Consider the following 17,403-nt stretch of genomic DNA (forward strand, 5'->3'; position numbering starts at 1 on the left):
TTATCTTGTCCAATTCTAAATAAATAAAGTAACTGAATCCCTCTTGTGTTCTCTTGTTCAAGGTCATGGAGATAATTAATGGCAGTGTTGGAAGCAAAAGCCAGGTCTCATTGCTATTGGAATAGTTCTCTTAAGATAGTACCCTCTGAAAGGATGTTTTCCGTTCCTTCCCTTCTTGCCCTGTAACAATGATTTCTTCTAAGTTTTAGGTAGTTAAAGATGAAATGATTAGACTGTGGTAAACTGTTACAGGTAAGGTGTGATGGGGTGTTTAGGAATACTCAGTGAACAAATCAAATGATTTTGACAAATATTTGCTGGATACGTGTTTAAGCGGTCCTTTCTCTTGGAAAGTGGTTCATCTCTTTGGCTTCATGGTAAAGAAAGTAGTTGGGTCTATTACAAGGACATTTGAGTTCTTCAGGATGTACTTTATTTGGGATCCAACTGACAGTCATAATAAGTCTGTGTGGAATTTGTGTGATTACGATTAAGGATCCTAATAAGGGACAGGTTGATATTTATTTTCCGGCTTTCTAGGGGAATATGTTCTTAGAGTTTCTTGAAAAGTCCTTTCCAAAATTTCCAAAACCAATATGAAGTTCTTAATATTTAAAAATCATAACTTCTGGGACTTCCCTGGTGGCACAGTGGTTAAGAATCTGCCCACCAATGCGGGGGACACGGGTTCGATCCCTGGTGTGGGAAGATACCACATGGCGCGGAGCAACTAAGCCCGTGCGCCACAACTACTGAGCCTGCGCTCTAGAGCCCATTAGCCACAACTACTGAGCCTACGTGCCACAACTACTGAAGCCCGTGCGCCTAGAGCCCGTGCGCCTAGAGCCCGTGCTCTGCAACAAGAGAAGCCACCGCGATGAGAAGCCCGTGCACCACAACGAAGAATAACCCCCGCTCCTCGCCACTAGAGAAAGCCCGCATGCAGCAACAGAGACCCAAAGCAGCCAAAAATAAATAAAATAACTAAATTTATTTTTTAAAAGAATCACAACTTCTTCCTTTCTTTAAAAACCCAGTTTTCTTCAAGGATGAAACCACTTAAATGGAATTATTATCATTGCTTGTTTTACAGATGAAAAAATGGAGAAGGAAAATGGTGTAAAAATAAGTTTGAAGATAGAAATTCTAAATGATTCTGTTTATTCTTTCACTTAAGAAAAATCTAAGAGATTGTTTGGTAGTAGTTAGCTTACATTTTGAATGTGATTAAACGTAATTTTCTTATGTTTCACAGCTACATTTTCCGGTTAAGCTGCACTAGGTTGGGACAGTGGGCCATCGGCTATGTGACAGGGGATGGAAATATCTTACAGACCATACCGCACAACAAGCCCTTATTTCAAGCCCTGATCGACGGCAGCAGGGAAGGATTGTAAGTATGAGACATGGGAGTTGGGGGTGCTTATTATTCACAGATGTGGAAGATAGAGACCGCTTTGCGATGGAGGGAATGGGTAGTGAGGCTGATGTTCAGGCTGGTTTTTATTTCAAGACTAAGAAATGGATGTTCCTTAGTTTTTATTGTTTATGTCTTAAAATAGTCATTTTAAGTCATAATTATTTGATATATTTTTTTCTAGCATGGTCTAAACAATCTTCGGGTCTCAATATTGTCTTACAAATATTAGAAGTATACAGTTGTATAGGTACAGTTGGAGAATGGACTCAGTGGAATGATTATTTGATTGTTCCCTACCTAGCTCTGCTCCTGTGCTCCCAAATTGCACTCCCAGTCAGTGTAGGGCCTCTGAATCCTGTTGGGATCATGAGCAGATTCTGACAGGCTCTGTTTTTGGGCCATTGGTGAAGTTGCAAAGGGTTCCCCTGTTTATGGGGTTGCTGCAGACAGCTCACAAAAGCAACCTCCCAAAGAGCCATCCATCAGCTCTTCTCTCTCAGAAAAATGCAACTGGTTATTAAATGGGCCTGGGACTTCATTTCCACGGGGAGCACCGTGCTGGTGTGTCACTGAAACGTGTCTTCCTTCTCTCCGCCTTCCTCCCTCTGTTGCTCCCTCTCTTTCGTCCTTTCTGTTCTTTGTTTTTTTTGTGTTATTGTTGTTTTTTTAAGTTGAAGTCTAGTTGATGTACAATATTATATGTTACAGGTGTACAGTATAGTGATTCACAATTTTTTAAGGTTATACTCCATTTATAGTTACTATAAAATATCGGCTATATTACCTGTGCTGTACAATGTATCCTTGTAGCTTATTTTATACCTCTTACTCCCCTTCCCCTATATTGCACCTCCCCCCTTCCCTCTCCCCATTGGTAACCACTAGATTGTTCTCTGTATTGGGAGTCTGTTTCTTTTTTGTTATATTCACTAGTTTGTTGTATTTCTTAGATTCCACCTATAGTTGCTATCATTGAATTTAAGTGTATAACATAGCAAATAAATTCCAACATCAAATTACAATGAGTTTTTGTATCTTTCACAGGAAAAGAACTTATTAACTAAAGGTAGTTTAAAATTAGATGTCAAACGGTATATATTGGGATAATTCTTTAAAATAATTGACTCCTATTGCCTCATGTAACCCTTAAATTGCTAGTTCTACTTTTTATGTTCACTGGTAATACCACATTTTCTTTTTCTTCTTCTTATCCTTTTCTCATCCCTTCCCTTCCCTTCTCTTCATGTCTCCCTTCTTTTACTCACATCAATAATAAATCCATATTCCAGAATTGTATGTTAATAGCTAAGTTCAGTTTATCTTAAGCTGTTTTTTTTAAATTTAGAAATAGATAAATTCTCCTTTGTTTTTTAGGTTAAGATTGCCTTTCTTCTCCATACATAAAGTTTAGACAATCTGATGGGTCCCTTCATAGTAAATATGTCTTTCATTCATTTTAGTCATATGCCATTCCCTTCACCCTTTTGTGGTATTTTCAGTGTCACCTCCATCTCACTGACTTTTCTTGTCCTTTGCCTTGCTGAGTAACTTAGAGACATATGTGCTGCTCCTACTTGCTGCGGCATGGACTGTGATAGAAGCCTAGCAAGAGAAAGTCCACCAGAAAGAGCAAATAGTTTAAATTTTCCAATAGCAAAAAGTTTTACTTTTCCAAAGTAATTGCAAAAACAGAAAGAAGAAAACGTGATGAGATCTATGTGAAGAGATAAAAGTTGTGAATTTTCAAGAAATAGTTACATAAGAATTGTATGGCAAACTGGTACCAAATGTCTATTTCTCTCTTTTTTTTAAATGATCATAAATTTGCTATTCTGTCATTTATACCTTACCTCTGGTGCATCAAAGATTCATATGTGTAGCTTTCTATTCACTATGATAAGAGGACTTTTGTTTTGAAGAAGATGTGCTTCAGAGTTTTAATTTATAAAAAAGAGGTTATGAGTGAGTATATCTGTAAATGGAGTAATTTTGATATAGCTTTTTTTTTAAACATCTTTATTGGAGTATAATTGCTTTACAATGTTGTGTTAGTTTCTTCTGTATAACAAAGTGAATCAGCTATATGTATACATGTATCCCCATATCTCCTCCCTCTTGTGTCTCCCTCCCACCCTCCCTATCCCACCCCTCTAGGTGGTCACAAAGCACCCACCGAGGTGATCTGTCTGTGCTATGTGGCTGCTTCCCACTAGCTAGCTATTTTACATTTGGTAGTGTGTATATGTCAGTGCCACTCTCTTATGTCATCCCAGCTTACCCTTCCCCCTCCCCATGTCCTCAAGTCCATCTCTACGTCTGCGTCTTTATTCCTGTCCTGCCCCTAGGTTCTTTAGAACCATTTTTTTTTCTTTAGATTCCATATATATATATGTTAGCATATGGTGTTTGTTTTTCTCTTTCTGACTTACTTCACTCTGTATGATAGACTCTAGGTCCATCCACCTCACTACAAATAACTGAATTTCATTTCTTTTTATGGCTGAGTAATAATATTCCATTGTATATATGTGTCACATCTTCTTTATCCATTCATCTGTCGATGGGCACCTAGGTTGCTTCCATGTCCTGGCTATTGTAAATAGTGCTGCAATGGACATTGTGGTACATGACTCTTTTTGAATTATGGTTTTCTCAGGGTATATGCCCAGTAGTGGGATTGCTGGGTCGTATGGTAGTTCTAGTTTTAGTTTTTTAAGGAACCTCCATACTGTTCTCCATAGTGGCTGTATCAATTTACATTCCCACCAACAGTGCAAGAGGGTTCCCTTTTCTCCATGCCCTCTCCAGCATTTATTGTTTGTAGATTGTTTGATCATGGCCATTCTGACTGGTGTGAGGTGATACCTCATTGTAGTTTTGATTTGCATTTCTCTAACGATTAGTGATATAGCTTATTTATATTGTTATAATGCTTTACATCTATTTTTCAAAAGTCAATCAGAATTAACAGATTATAATATCATAATCAGTAGTCTAGCCTCCAAACTCCTGTGCAAATTACCTGTTAATATTTACACAAACACACACACAACACACACACATCTTCAGAGGGGTTTAGCTAGTTGAATTTGAAATTTAATGACAGATTACATTAAAATCTGATCAGATTAGGTTTTAGATTAGATTAAAATATTAGGATTTTAATTAGATAGGTTTTTTGTTTGTTAGCATTTTTTCCTTAAGATCAGTAAAAACACAGGATATCATCTGGTCCAACTATCAGGGACAGCTCTCCTTTCCGTATAGTTAATCTGATATTGTAGGACATAGGTGATCAAGAAGTTTACTTTGATAACTAGCCAAGATTCCTTATTCCTTCACTGCCATTGGAAAGGGCTCAGCAGTAGCACCCCAGTGTACTGGGGACAGTAATCACTGAAATGCTCCTTATACATTAAATAGAACCATTTAACCTTTCCTCTAGTAACCTTATTGTCATTTTGTAATCTTTCATTTCTGAGTTCTTCCTAGAATTCTACGTTTTTGAAGTGTGATGAACAAAATACATAATAATATTTAAAACTGGCCATTTTAGGGTATAAAAAAAGAGTTACCAACTTTTGCTTATCACTCAATATTTGTAGAATTGTATCCCAACCCTATAATGACATTCTAAATTTGTATCATAGTCAGATGTAGTCAACTCCTTTTCCTAAATCTTAAAAAAAAAAAAAAAAAAAAAAAAAGACAGTCACTGATATGCTCCTTACCATGTGAGAATTATCTATCCTCTAGGTTCATTTTTTCCTTGTTCACTTGTGTAATTTAAAATACTTACTAACATTCTTATAGACTCTTTATTTAAGGATAGATAGTTTTTGTTACTTCACAGAATAGTTTTAGTATAGTTTTGCCCTTTAAAATATTCACCACTGTAGTATTATGTTCTTAATTTTTCATTCAAAAATCTAGAACAGAAAGATAGTAAACAAAACCAACTGTAACTTAATAAATTGATGAAATCCAGCAGTAATATTACTGCTTTCTTAATCTAAAATATGTGTTTACCAACACAGTAAACTTCATTTTTTAATGAATTTCTGAATGAGTAAAAGCTGGTTTAGTACAGCAAGACAGCACTATAACTTTTAGTTCTTATTTTAATTCTCTCTAATAATGGAACCTTATGTTTATAAACCATTCTGTTTGTACCTTGATTTGAAGTAAATGAAACATGGAATTGTAACATTTTTAAATTTCTGCAGTAAACGTGTATGTGTGTGTGCACATGTGTATATGTGTCAGGATAAGTGGAAGGTGAAACAGAAAGAAAGAGGATGGGAAACTGGAGAAAGAAAACACCACGGAAGTGTTTGAATAACTTTTGTTGGAAAATTGTGGGCTTTAATTCTATTTTTCTTTCCTGGTGGTACTAAGCATTGTGTAAAATGATACAGTTAATGTTAACTGTGCTTCAGATGAAAGACGTAATAATTGCAAATAGGTGTATATTCAAAGTATTTTGGAATAGAATATGAGTAACCAGGAAAATAAATTTTTAACTTACCTATACATATAGTAAAGGTATTTAATTGAAAATGATTGCTTAATGGCTGAGTCCATATTCATTGTATATTTCCTTTATGAAAAAGATTCCTAGATTTTAACTGTCCTAAAAATAACTTGTAGTATTATGGAAACAGTGATAGAATAAGTTCTTGATGTAAGTTACATAAAAAGGAAACATCCAAATGTCTGTTTGAATATAGAAGAATCTGATTAAATAACTTTAAATGCAATTAAGACTTGTATATTTATGTTAATAAAATTTCTGTTTATAACCCAGCTATCTTTATCCTGATGGGAGGAGTTATAATCCTGATTTAACTGGATTATGTGAACCTACACCCCATGATCATATAAAAGTTACACAGGTAAGGACAATTTCTGGAGACATATTTATAATTAATAAGTATCTCCAAAAAAAAATAAGTATCTATGATGACTTTGAAATAAATAAGACTCTTATACTATAGGTAAAATCATGTGCAGGTATTTAATGCAAAAGATATTTAAGGAATTTTAAGAGTGTTTGAAAAGAAATTACATTACTTTCTGCATTTTTTTGATAAAAGGTTCTGCTTTTAATATTCTTGCTTCCAATATAATATTGGCATTTATGTGGGGAGATAGATAAATAAACCCATAGGTAGGTAGATGGATATGAGGGGAGAGCTATAGTTTTAGAAAACTCCAAAGAAGATTAGGTTAATTATATGCATTAGTTTTTAGAGTCAAATGAGTAATTGAAGCCTATTGTAGACAATAATTATATTCTTATAAATCCATTGTTGGCAGCCTCATAGGTTATGAGTGGGAGTATAACTTGGTAAAGCCTTTCTTGAGGGTGATATTCAATAATTATCAAAATCTAAAGATCTTTGACTCTAGATTCCATATGCATATCACTTGCATATACACAAGAAGATCTATACACCAGGATGTTTACTTTAGCATTTTTCATAAAAATGAAATATTACAATATACCAAAATATTCAGTCATAGGTTAAATACCATTGTATACTCATACTGCATATACCATAAAGTCTTTAACAGGAGGAAGGTAGCTCTACTTATTCACATGGGAACTTCTGCATCTTATGTGAAAAAGTTATGTAAAGCTTAATTATGTAACATTTTATTTTGTAAAATTATATTACTTAAGTTCAATTTTGTAAATAAATAAGAAATTACCATATATGAACATATGAATGTGCTTTTAAAGAATAAAAATAGAAAAACACCAATCTGGCAACAGTCTTTAACTGAGAGAGAACTTGAATATTTTATTTTACATGTAGTTAAGTTTAAAAATTTTTATAATTTAGATATTTTGTGCTTTGTATAATAATAAGACTGTAATAAGAAGAAATAATACGTTTTGGGGAAGACAACAGATAATTTTAAATTTTATTTCTGGTTCTCCAGATTTCAGTCTCAGTGGTCTTGATATTATTAGGTGAAACACACTTCCTGACATGGGTACTGTGTGTGGGCAGTTTTTAAAATTTAATATATGAAAGCCATTTAAAAAATTATTTAGTGATTCTCTATTTTCTAATATATGTAAAAAGACACGAGATAATTCCTCATTATAAATCCATTGTTTTTTTAAAATTGTTTAAAAATTCATATTCAGGAGTAGCATCATTCTCTTAAATTGCTCATAAATATTTGATTAGCTTACATCTTAGGTTGTATTGAATTCTGCAGCTGTGATTTTAGCCTATTTTAATTTTTTTATAATTATAAATTGGCCCTTTGGATTTCATAACCAATATAGATACTTGTCTATTATTTTAGGGATTTCAGTGATATATAATTTATTTTGGATTATGTTAGACTTCTTTTCCATCTTGATCCATTTTCTTGTCTTTTTCCTTAATTTATTTTAAGATTATTTATATAGTCACACATACATATATCATGGTAGACACAATTTATATGTGAATGTGTGGGTATATGTGTGTATGTGTATCTGTGTATGTGTTTATATATATACACTTTTTTCTCGAGATTGTAAGATCTTTCATTAGGTTAAGGATAAAATATTGTCATTTATTCATCCTATCCAGGGCCGTGTATGTATTAGGTACTTACTAGACTAAAACATTGCCTTATTTAAACAAATTTTTATTTCTATATTTCCTTTTCTTTGTATCCCTATTAAATAACACTATTTTTCATACTTTTTTAATTCTTACCAATATGTTTGTATCTTCTTTGTGACGTAGATCTTTTCATTATCTGACCACTGAAAGTTTTACTGTGCCAAAAGCTTCTAAACTAGCAAATCAAGAGAATGTTGAATAAAACAATTTTTGGTTGCCGAAATGATGAGATTTCTTGATGGTGTTAGACTGGGAAAAGAGTATGCGAATTAGAGATTTATTATAGAATTTGAAGGAAATAATTTAAACTTACTGACCCTCATTTTTACTTGTTTTTTTTTAAAATTCAGTGTATCTTATTATACTTTGGAGATTATATGACATAATAAATGTGGACGACAGTACCTAGCATGCAGAAAGGCCTTGGCAAATGCTGCTTTACTTCCATTCTGGAATTTCTACAGATAGCTATCTAAAAAATAAAATTAATGATCAGCCATATTGCAATTTGACATTAAAATTAGATGAGTATGTGGCATTTACAAAGAAAATAAAGTTATTTATTATTGCCTTTTAAAACCATAAGTTGTGTCTCTTAAATCACTCTATTGATGCAGGTACCTTCCTAAAGGAACAGTACAAAATGTTAAATAATCCAAAGTATTCAAAAAGCTTATGCAATTGCTGATAGAATCTGTTTAATTTTGTAGACCAAATTGTGATGACCAATTTAAAACATGTCTTAAATGGCAACATGATCTGACAGGATCAAGTGTGAGGAATTTACTGTAAGTCATTGTATTTAAGAAAATTCAGTATTATCACTTCATACTAAAAATACATTAACATTGCCTTTTCTCTCCCCCAAATTCCAGGAACAATATGAATTATATTGTGAAATGGGTTCCACTTTTCAGCTCTGTAAAATTTGTGCTGAGAACGACAAAGATGTCAAGATTGAGCCTTGTGGGCATTTGATGTGTACCTCTTGCCTTACAGCCTGGCAGGTATAATCAAGATTTAATTAGCAACGTTGATGTCTTCCTTATATTCCCTGTGAATATTTCTCTTTTCAGTTTTCTTCATCTTAATGATTCAGGAAGTAATACTGATAAGTGCTTTGTTTGAATGGTTGTTAGAAAAAAATCTCATGTTTGAATCTTTCATTTATATGATTTGATTTCTTTTTGTTTTTATGTTTGCTTTGCATGTATAACTTAATTTTATGATATTAATCGTAAGTAGTTCTACTTCTGTAACACTGTTGATTTCAGAATGTAACTTATCAGTGTTACCAACTAACCATATTTATATTATTTATCATAGGTCAGATTCTATTTATAGTAGGTCAGATTTTCAAGCAATAAACCCTAGTAGATAAATCTTACGTTGATGTTTCAACACCTCTCTTCTCCTGAGAAGATGTGCCTTCTGTCTCACATATGGGGGTCTACAGTTGCTCTGTAAGGCTAAAATAGAATCAGACAGAAAAAGTTTCCCAAATACCTTTAGTTCCCACAGAAACAGGCACTAAATTTTCCAATTTACAGAAGCAGAATTTAAGGTGAGCTGCCTTCCACTCTGTAGGCATTCAATAAATATAAATTGATTTGAGGTTTTAAATTAACACCTAGGGAATAATTGGTTTCCCCAAGGGCTTATTTTTTTTTTAAATATTTCTTTATCTGTAATAAAGTTTGGAGATTTAAAAATAGATCTTTGGACAGATTTCTAGTTTTGAATATTTAGAGGATTCACAGAATATTTTGCTCAAGTCATTTTTTTGTTGTCGTTGTTTTTTGTTTTTGCGGCACGCGGGCCTCTCACTGTTGTGGCCTCCTCTGTGTTGCGGAGCACAGGCTCCGGACACGCAGGCCCAGCGGCCATGGCTCACGGCCCCAGCCGCTCCGCGGCACGCGGGATCCTCCCGGACCGGGGCACGAACCCGCGTCCCCTGCATCGGCAGGCGCACTCTCAACCACTGCGCCACCAGGGAAGCCCTAAGTCATTTTTAAATTGCTCTGTTTAACACAGTCAGTATTGAAGTCAGTATTGCTGATTGGGTTTAGAAAACAAATAATTAAAATTTCAAGCCTTTTAAAAAATTTTCAGTTGAGTGTATCATCGGCATCCCTACCATATTCCTGAGCCTTCTCTCCAACCCAGAACCTGTGCATTGCCTGAGGAAGGATGGCTTCAGAGGATCACAAAGGGGCAATGCAGACTCATAGGAGCATTGATGTTTGTTGAGCTCATTACTTGGTAATAAAATGTTAATGATTTTCACATTTTCACAGTCTTATAAAGAGGGCCTCTTTTTTCCTTTGGGGACATTTTAAAAATGGATGAAAAAAAAGGGGAAGAACTAGGAAATGAATTACAATTGATTTACATTTTCAGAGTCATTTCTGTACTCCCAGACATCTCTGCTACCTCGCTAAAACTTGCTCAACATCCCTACACTTCTCTCTTTCAGTATGCATTTGGTTTATATTTTACCTGAGGTTTTCCTTGTTATCCTTGCCCTAATTTCCCTTTATCCCTTCATGATGCTTGTGAATTTTGTGTAGTACAGGGAGTTGTACTACACAAGTTGGAGGAAAAGGGATGCTAAGTATGGCATCAGCAAACTCTCAGCATAATCACGTGATTGCTATTTAAGTTACCTTAGCAATAATAGTACTGCATATGTAGCAGTGTCTTTTTATAAATGAGTTTCAATAAATTTAGTTACGCTGATAGAAGACAAAACTGTCGGTTTGCAAGTGGGTTTCAAATGTATCAGTAGAAAGTATTATAGAGATGTTATTGACTCAGTGCCTGGCTGACTGGGAGGGGACTACTTTAGGATGATTTGTTGTACCTGAAACCCATTAACTATTTCAGGGTAAGTATTAAACTGATAGGGGCCAAATGTGTATGTCACCCATTTAGATTGACTTATGTCCTCAGTGTGGTAGTATGGTTCTCACAGATATGAAGAAACTAAAAGTTTGCTTTTCTCCCTAAAGAAAACCAGAATTTTAGGCTGGTACAAACTTCCAGTACTCTACCTCCATACATGGCCTGTGTATTTCAGCCCCTTCTCTGGGGGCCCCCGGCTTGGAGCATACAAATACATACATATTGCAGGACTTGGCATCTTCAACTTGAAACTTACCTAGCATTTGGAAGTTAAGAGGATTAAAAGTCGGAAGCTCCCATTTGGTTGGCAGAACCTTTGATTAGTAAAGATTATTGTTTATATAGTGTCATACAAAGTAGTTGTTTACCTTGTAGCTCAGGGTGAGTGAAAGAGTAAGGCTGAATGTAAAGCAAGGAGGTTTTACTTTCTGTATACTTCTTAAATGAAATGTATCTTTTAAAACTTTAGGGCCAGTGCTATATATTTAATTTAGTAATAAGTCTGTGAACTATTTGCAATAGGTACGGTATGTGTAAAACACACAGGAGTATTTCCCAGTTGTCATGGCTATGTTATTAACCCTTTGCCCTTTACATCACCACAGGTTTTCTATATATTACTCTGTAGTCTCCAAATGGTGCAGTTTCTCTTGCCTGTAGCTAAACAATTCCTTGATTCTCTTCATGATTTTTCATGTTGATCTAATGGCCTTATATTAAGATAGTGTCCAGTCATATTTGTAAATTAACATTTGCGATTTCTTTCTTTCTCTTTTTTAGTCTGAAGTACAGTACTTCTTAGTTTTACTTTTAGAGATCGAGGAAGTGCATAAATTGCCAAGTGCTAAAAACTGTCTGTGAGTAAAATTTTAGGAGAAGCTGTCTGAGAAGGTAGTACTAGAGTAATAGTTGACCAAGTTAAGTAGTAAAAAACTGACAAATTCAAAAGTGCTTAGAAGGTTGAAATAATCAAAATAAATCACACTCATGTCACTAGTGAATAATGTTATTATCCTAATGTAATCATAGAATTTGGCATATAAGTTAATGAAAAATATGCAAAGGCATTATTTCAGCCTCTTTAAAATTCTTCTCACACAAGACAGTTCATGATCAGTAAATATTTTTCTGATACATCTTGTATATGTCCCTGTAAGCTCTTACCTCCTTGTATTTGTATTATAAGCATTTACAATACATATTTACCTCTTTTGCCTCTAGGATGTGGATTGCTTTACCTGTTTTAGAATTCCTCTCCCCTAGCATGCTACCTCCACGTTGGTAGTTATTTGGTAAATATCTATAGACCGTGTGCTAGATGATGTAAAGGAAAGAGAAGAATAGGGCTAAGAGTACGACAAATAAAAAGACACTGATATTATGGATCAATTGTGAAAAGCCCTTGTAATGTCTCAGTTCTGTCCATTTCTCCTCTGCAAAGTATCAGTGGACTTTTCAAAGACCTTTTATCATGTTTAAGATCCGAGAATGATTCCTAAGAATTTTAAACCTCAGATCCATTTGTTCCATTTAGTAGCTGCTGGGTGATTCCCTTCAACTTTTCACATTTTGGTTTTTTTGCACTTTTTTTTTAAAAAAATTCCTTGCAATATTACTGGCACTAACCTACAGGCAGGAAGACCAAGTTTCTATTTATTGCTTTTTTACACCGAGAAATATGCACAGTGATCCCTGATTGAAGTTTTCTCTACCCTGAAAAAAATTGTTAGGTCAGTGTTTGAGAATTTCTAAGTGATGTTCCATAGTCTCTACATCTCAATGGGATTTTAGTGGTTAGAGAAGCTTCAACTTTTGAACATTTCTGCTTTTGGATAAACTGAATATTTCTACATTTTCATATAGATTTCACACTGTGCTGCCTCCTGCCAACCAACAGATCTGTTTTGGCAGTTTTCATATTTTTGTATGAACAGCAGTATTTGACAGTCATTTAAATACGTTATTGCAAAATGCCCCTGTTATTGAATAAAAATAAGTCTTATGAAATTATTAATCCATTTAAAATACAGTTAACAAACATTAGCTATACTAAAAACCTCACATCGTAGCCCCAATGAGCTGCTCACTGGACTTAACCTAATTGTTGGTCAATATGAGGACAAAAAGAAACAAAATTATGGAACATTTCCATAGTTCTGCACTGTATTGTCAAACATTGTATCTAAGCTTGTAGATGTAATTGGAAATGTTATGTGAGTAGTAAGTCTCTGGATATGAGTACATGTAGTAATATGTGTCTTTTTTTTCCAACTTCTTCCTTATTCAAAATGGTAAAAGGCTAGAGTCTGTTTTCTAACTTTAAAGCCAGTGTTTTTGTTTTTATATGCTTGCTTGTTTTTTCTATCAGAGAAAATATTGAGTTTTCAAACGTAATTGTGCACAAGGATAATTTGGTTTCCCTTAACTGGCTTGGTAGAAGCTGACAGAATATTTCATCCGTCAGGCTCCAAGATCTCAAATCCATTCGTTTTCATTTATTTAGCAAACATTCTTTAAGCAGCTTCTGTTTCCCAGGTTCTGTACTAAAGACACAGTCCCTACCCTCAAGAAGTTAAAATTAAATCTAAAAATTTTATCGAGGGGCATGGTACTAATAATCACTTGAAATGAATATCCTGTTATCTTTCAAATTTAATTATGGATGTGAGACATTTTTGTTACTTTCGACTACTTTGGTTGGGCATGGTGATATGAAAAGGATTTTGAAGGCTGCATGTCTGCCAAGAAGCTCTGATAAATCAGGTCCAATAGGAAATATTAAACCCTGACCGTAACATATTATATGTTCAACCATTGTGCATTTTTAGCAAGTAGTTCTTCACCAACTTTTCTTTCCATTTGATGCCCTACTTTGGTTTAATTGAAATTCACTGGAGACTTAAACTTTGTAATTAACGGAAACCCTAAGAAATGCACAGTAGAGGTGTCAGTTAGTTATTATGGGCTGCAAGTGGTTACTCTTTAATTGCTGTCATAATGGCCCATTTAGTCATGCCTCTGAAGAGGTGTCAGATACTTTTTTCTTCTTCTGAAACTGTTATTTAATAAATTGAACTGGCAAGTCTGAGTTTGCACAGAATACTAAGTAAAATGAGTAATCACCTCTCTAGAGGCATTCTTTGAAGTAGTATCACTCTGGGTTCGGCATTTCTTTCTTTTTTTAAAAAAATAAATTTATTTTTGGCTGCACTGGGTCTTCGTTGCTGCGCGTGGGCTTTCTTTAGTTGCGTCAAGCGGGCGCTACTCTTTGTTGCGGTGCATGGGCTTCTCATTGTGGTAGCTTCTCTTGTTGTGGAGCACGGGCTCTAGGTGCACGGGCTTCAGTGGTTGTGGCACGCGGGCTCAGTAGTTGTGGTGCACGGGCTTAGTTCCTCCATGGCATGTGGGATCTTACCGGACCAGGGCTAGAACCCATGTCCCCTGCACTGGCAGGCGGATTCTTAACCAGTGCGCCACCAGGGAAGTCTGGGTTCGGCATTTCTGTTCCATCCTTGGCAATGCAATCCTTGGAGAGTTTTCTTTCACTTCCACACTATTCCATGAATATTAACAAAACATGTTCTTCTTTACTTCCTCCATGTCTCCTTTTCTGTAATAACATATTATGCATCAGTGATATTGCAGGGTGATCACATAAGGTGTAAAGTAAGGAACTGTTTTTGTTCTTTCTTTCCAGGAATCTAGAAAATATCTGCTGCATACAGACTCTAAACTGTGTTCTTCAAATCTTTCTTCCAAAATAAAAATGGATACACATATGCCAATTGGATATGCAGCCTTTGTTTGAATTATTGCCAAGGACTTTCAAATTCAATTAAAAGCAAAGTTAATTTTCCTCTGATTATTCCTCCTGCATATTTTTTCAAAATAATTTAAAGGAAAGATATTGGAGTATTCAAAATACTTAGCAAAAAGTCAGCAGATGAAAATTAATAAGCTCGGATTTTAATATGACATGTGATTAAAGAGATTTATAGGTGTACCATATTTAGAGAGCATGACTGGGGAAGAAATGTGTAACTGTCTAAGAGAGGTGAGAAGCCAGCTCAAAGAATCGCATTCAAGGCACTAAGAAGTAATCTTAATATATCTGTTTTCAAAAGCAACCAGCCTTTAAATTTCTAGCCTCAGTGAAGCTTCATAACCTTAGTACTACAAATAAAAAAATATTTGCCTTTAAGAATGTTATAAATTAGTATTTGTCCTTGATTATATGTTATGTCTTTTTGTATAAATGTGATAAAGTGTTGGAGCTCCTCTTTCACTTTGAGAGTCGTGTAAGGGCTATGTTTCCTCAGCTATCTTACTTCTTTTCTTTGTTCTTGAGACTGTTTTTGTAGTAATTATACCAACTGGAATTTAAGTAGCACTTTGGAAGGCTTTGAATTAATTTATCTCACTTTATCTTTAAGATATCCCTTAAAATGTGCCTTCTCTCATTATACCCTACAAAGAAGATGAAATGGCTTACCCAGTGTCACACAGCTGCAATTGGTGGGTATAGGATTCCAATCGAAGCTTCCAGATTCAGAATGTTTATGCTTCTTTCCTGATTCACTGTTTTCATGGTCCTTCCAAATTAAAACTAGAAGAGTCTAAATTTGTCAATGTCGTCTTCCCTTGCCCACCATAAAAGAACATCAAAACCAAAGATCTCTCTCTCTGTTACTTATTCTAAGATCACTATTAACTATCATCATTCATTCTTTATAGCAAGAATTTACTAAGTTTTTGTGGGATATATTGTGCTCTGAAAATGCTTAGTATGGACCCAAGCTACTCTCAGTATATGTATGTGTATATGTATCTATCTAGTTATTTATCTATAATTGTTTCATGTTTAGAAAAAGAGATTTATGGTAACTTCAAATCTGTGTGAAGTATAGCAAGGTAATGTACATTAGAAGTTACTGAGATGGGAAACACACATATAGTAAAAATATACTCATGAAATGAGTATATGAGACTCATGAAGTCTTATGTATTCTCTAGGGCCCTCCATTTATATTGTATTTGTGGGAAGGCATGAAATGATTGAACTTAAAGTGTGCCTTCAAATAATTAATCATCTTGGGAGCAAAAGAAATTGTACTATGTATGATGTTTATCTTTTAAAACATTAAAAGAAAGTATTTAAGAGATAATATTGATCTGGACAACATTTAAACAGAAATACTATGGAAGGTGACTGATACATGATGATGATGATGATGAGATGATAGTGACAATATTTATTTGGATTTTTACATAGGGTGTTATTGGGGAATGGGAATTTTGGGGGGAACTTAATTTTTTTTTTCTATTTCTCTGTCAATATTAATTTGTTCTCAGGTTACCTAAAGTTATATTTAATATCATTAACTTGCAGTATTTATGGTTGCCAAATGAGTCTGAGTAGTTTTATCATGAGCATATTACATAGTTAAGTTTCAGATGGTGTAGAACGCACTGATAACTTCTGTCTCATTTGGTTTGGGAGGATTTATTTGAGGAAGTGAAGTCTACTGAGTGAATTAGAACAGATGGAGTCCAAGTACTTCCTCTTAACTTTCTCAGAATGTGAATATGTTGGGGACTAGAGAAGGAATTATGTATTGGTCCTTCTTCTTCATTAACATATGTTCTGTGATCTTGCGTTAAGTGTATATTGACAGAAACATTATTTTAATTATTGAGGCACAATCCTGAAGAGTTAGGTATCTATCGAAGACATTCTTCATATGTGTTTAATCAACTATCTGACAGAAATGAGGTGGAGTACCAAAACAGCACCAAAATTTGAGATTATGAGTACCAAATTTGACAATATGGTCAAACTTAATTTGCATATGACAATAGTTTACAGAGAAAGTGGTGGGTGAAGTCATATTAGAGGAGGCATGTTGTGTGATCTATGTTTGCAAATCAGAATGGAAGTACATTGCAGCTGGATTTTGATCCTAGTAAGTAATGTAAATGCTCAATAAAGATAAAGCTTAACAGAAAATATATTTTGTGACATATACTCATAAAGCAGCTACTCTCACATCAGTAATTTGTATAGCATTAAACTTTAAGGTAGGAGAGATGGCGAAAAACCTAAATTCAGTTTTAGATGAACCGTTCCCAGTCTTTTTCTTGTACCATCAAGATGCTATTATTGCCTTTCACCTCCTTCCCTTTCCAAACACAGTCTTTTCAGTTACCCCTTATCAGGAAATAGATCACATAAACCAGAAGTTATCCTTAACCAAACAACATGCAAACTGACCCTGGAGGTTCTAAGGAAGTCTTTGAAGGGGAATACAGTTGCTTATGCATTCTAGCCACTGTACTCAAAAATAATATGACTTTAATTATTTCGATTGAATAGATTAATTGTAGTTATGATAACTGTATTATACTTAGGTCTTAAAAGATTTTCTGGTTTTTAGGTACACATACTAA

The 17,403-nt window shown here is 34.4% G+C and overlaps 1 protein-coding gene across 4 annotated transcripts in view; it reads left to right on the plus strand.

Annotated features, from left to right (window-relative positions):
* Nucleotides 1-17,403, plus strand: part of CBLB (Cbl proto-oncogene B) — a 215,818-nt gene that overhangs the window by 118,278 nt on the left and 80,137 nt on the right. For all 4 annotated transcript variants that reach the window (XM_067739005.1, XM_067739009.1, XM_067739006.1 and 1 more), the window contains exons 7-9: nt 1,256-1,393; nt 6,228-6,315; nt 8,928-9,059. In XM_067739005.1, coding sequence (XP_067595106.1) covers nt 1,256-1,393; nt 6,228-6,315; nt 8,928-9,059 — 358 coding nt within the window. The remainder of the gene's footprint in view (nt 1-1,255; nt 1,394-6,227; nt 6,316-8,927; nt 9,060-17,403) is intronic.

Source organism: Pseudorca crassidens, chromosome 5 (genome assembly GCF_039906515.1).
Source record: "Pseudorca crassidens isolate mPseCra1 chromosome 5, mPseCra1.hap1, whole genome shotgun sequence".
Classification (NCBI taxonomy): Eukaryota; Metazoa; Chordata; class Mammalia; order Artiodactyla; family Delphinidae; genus Pseudorca; species Pseudorca crassidens.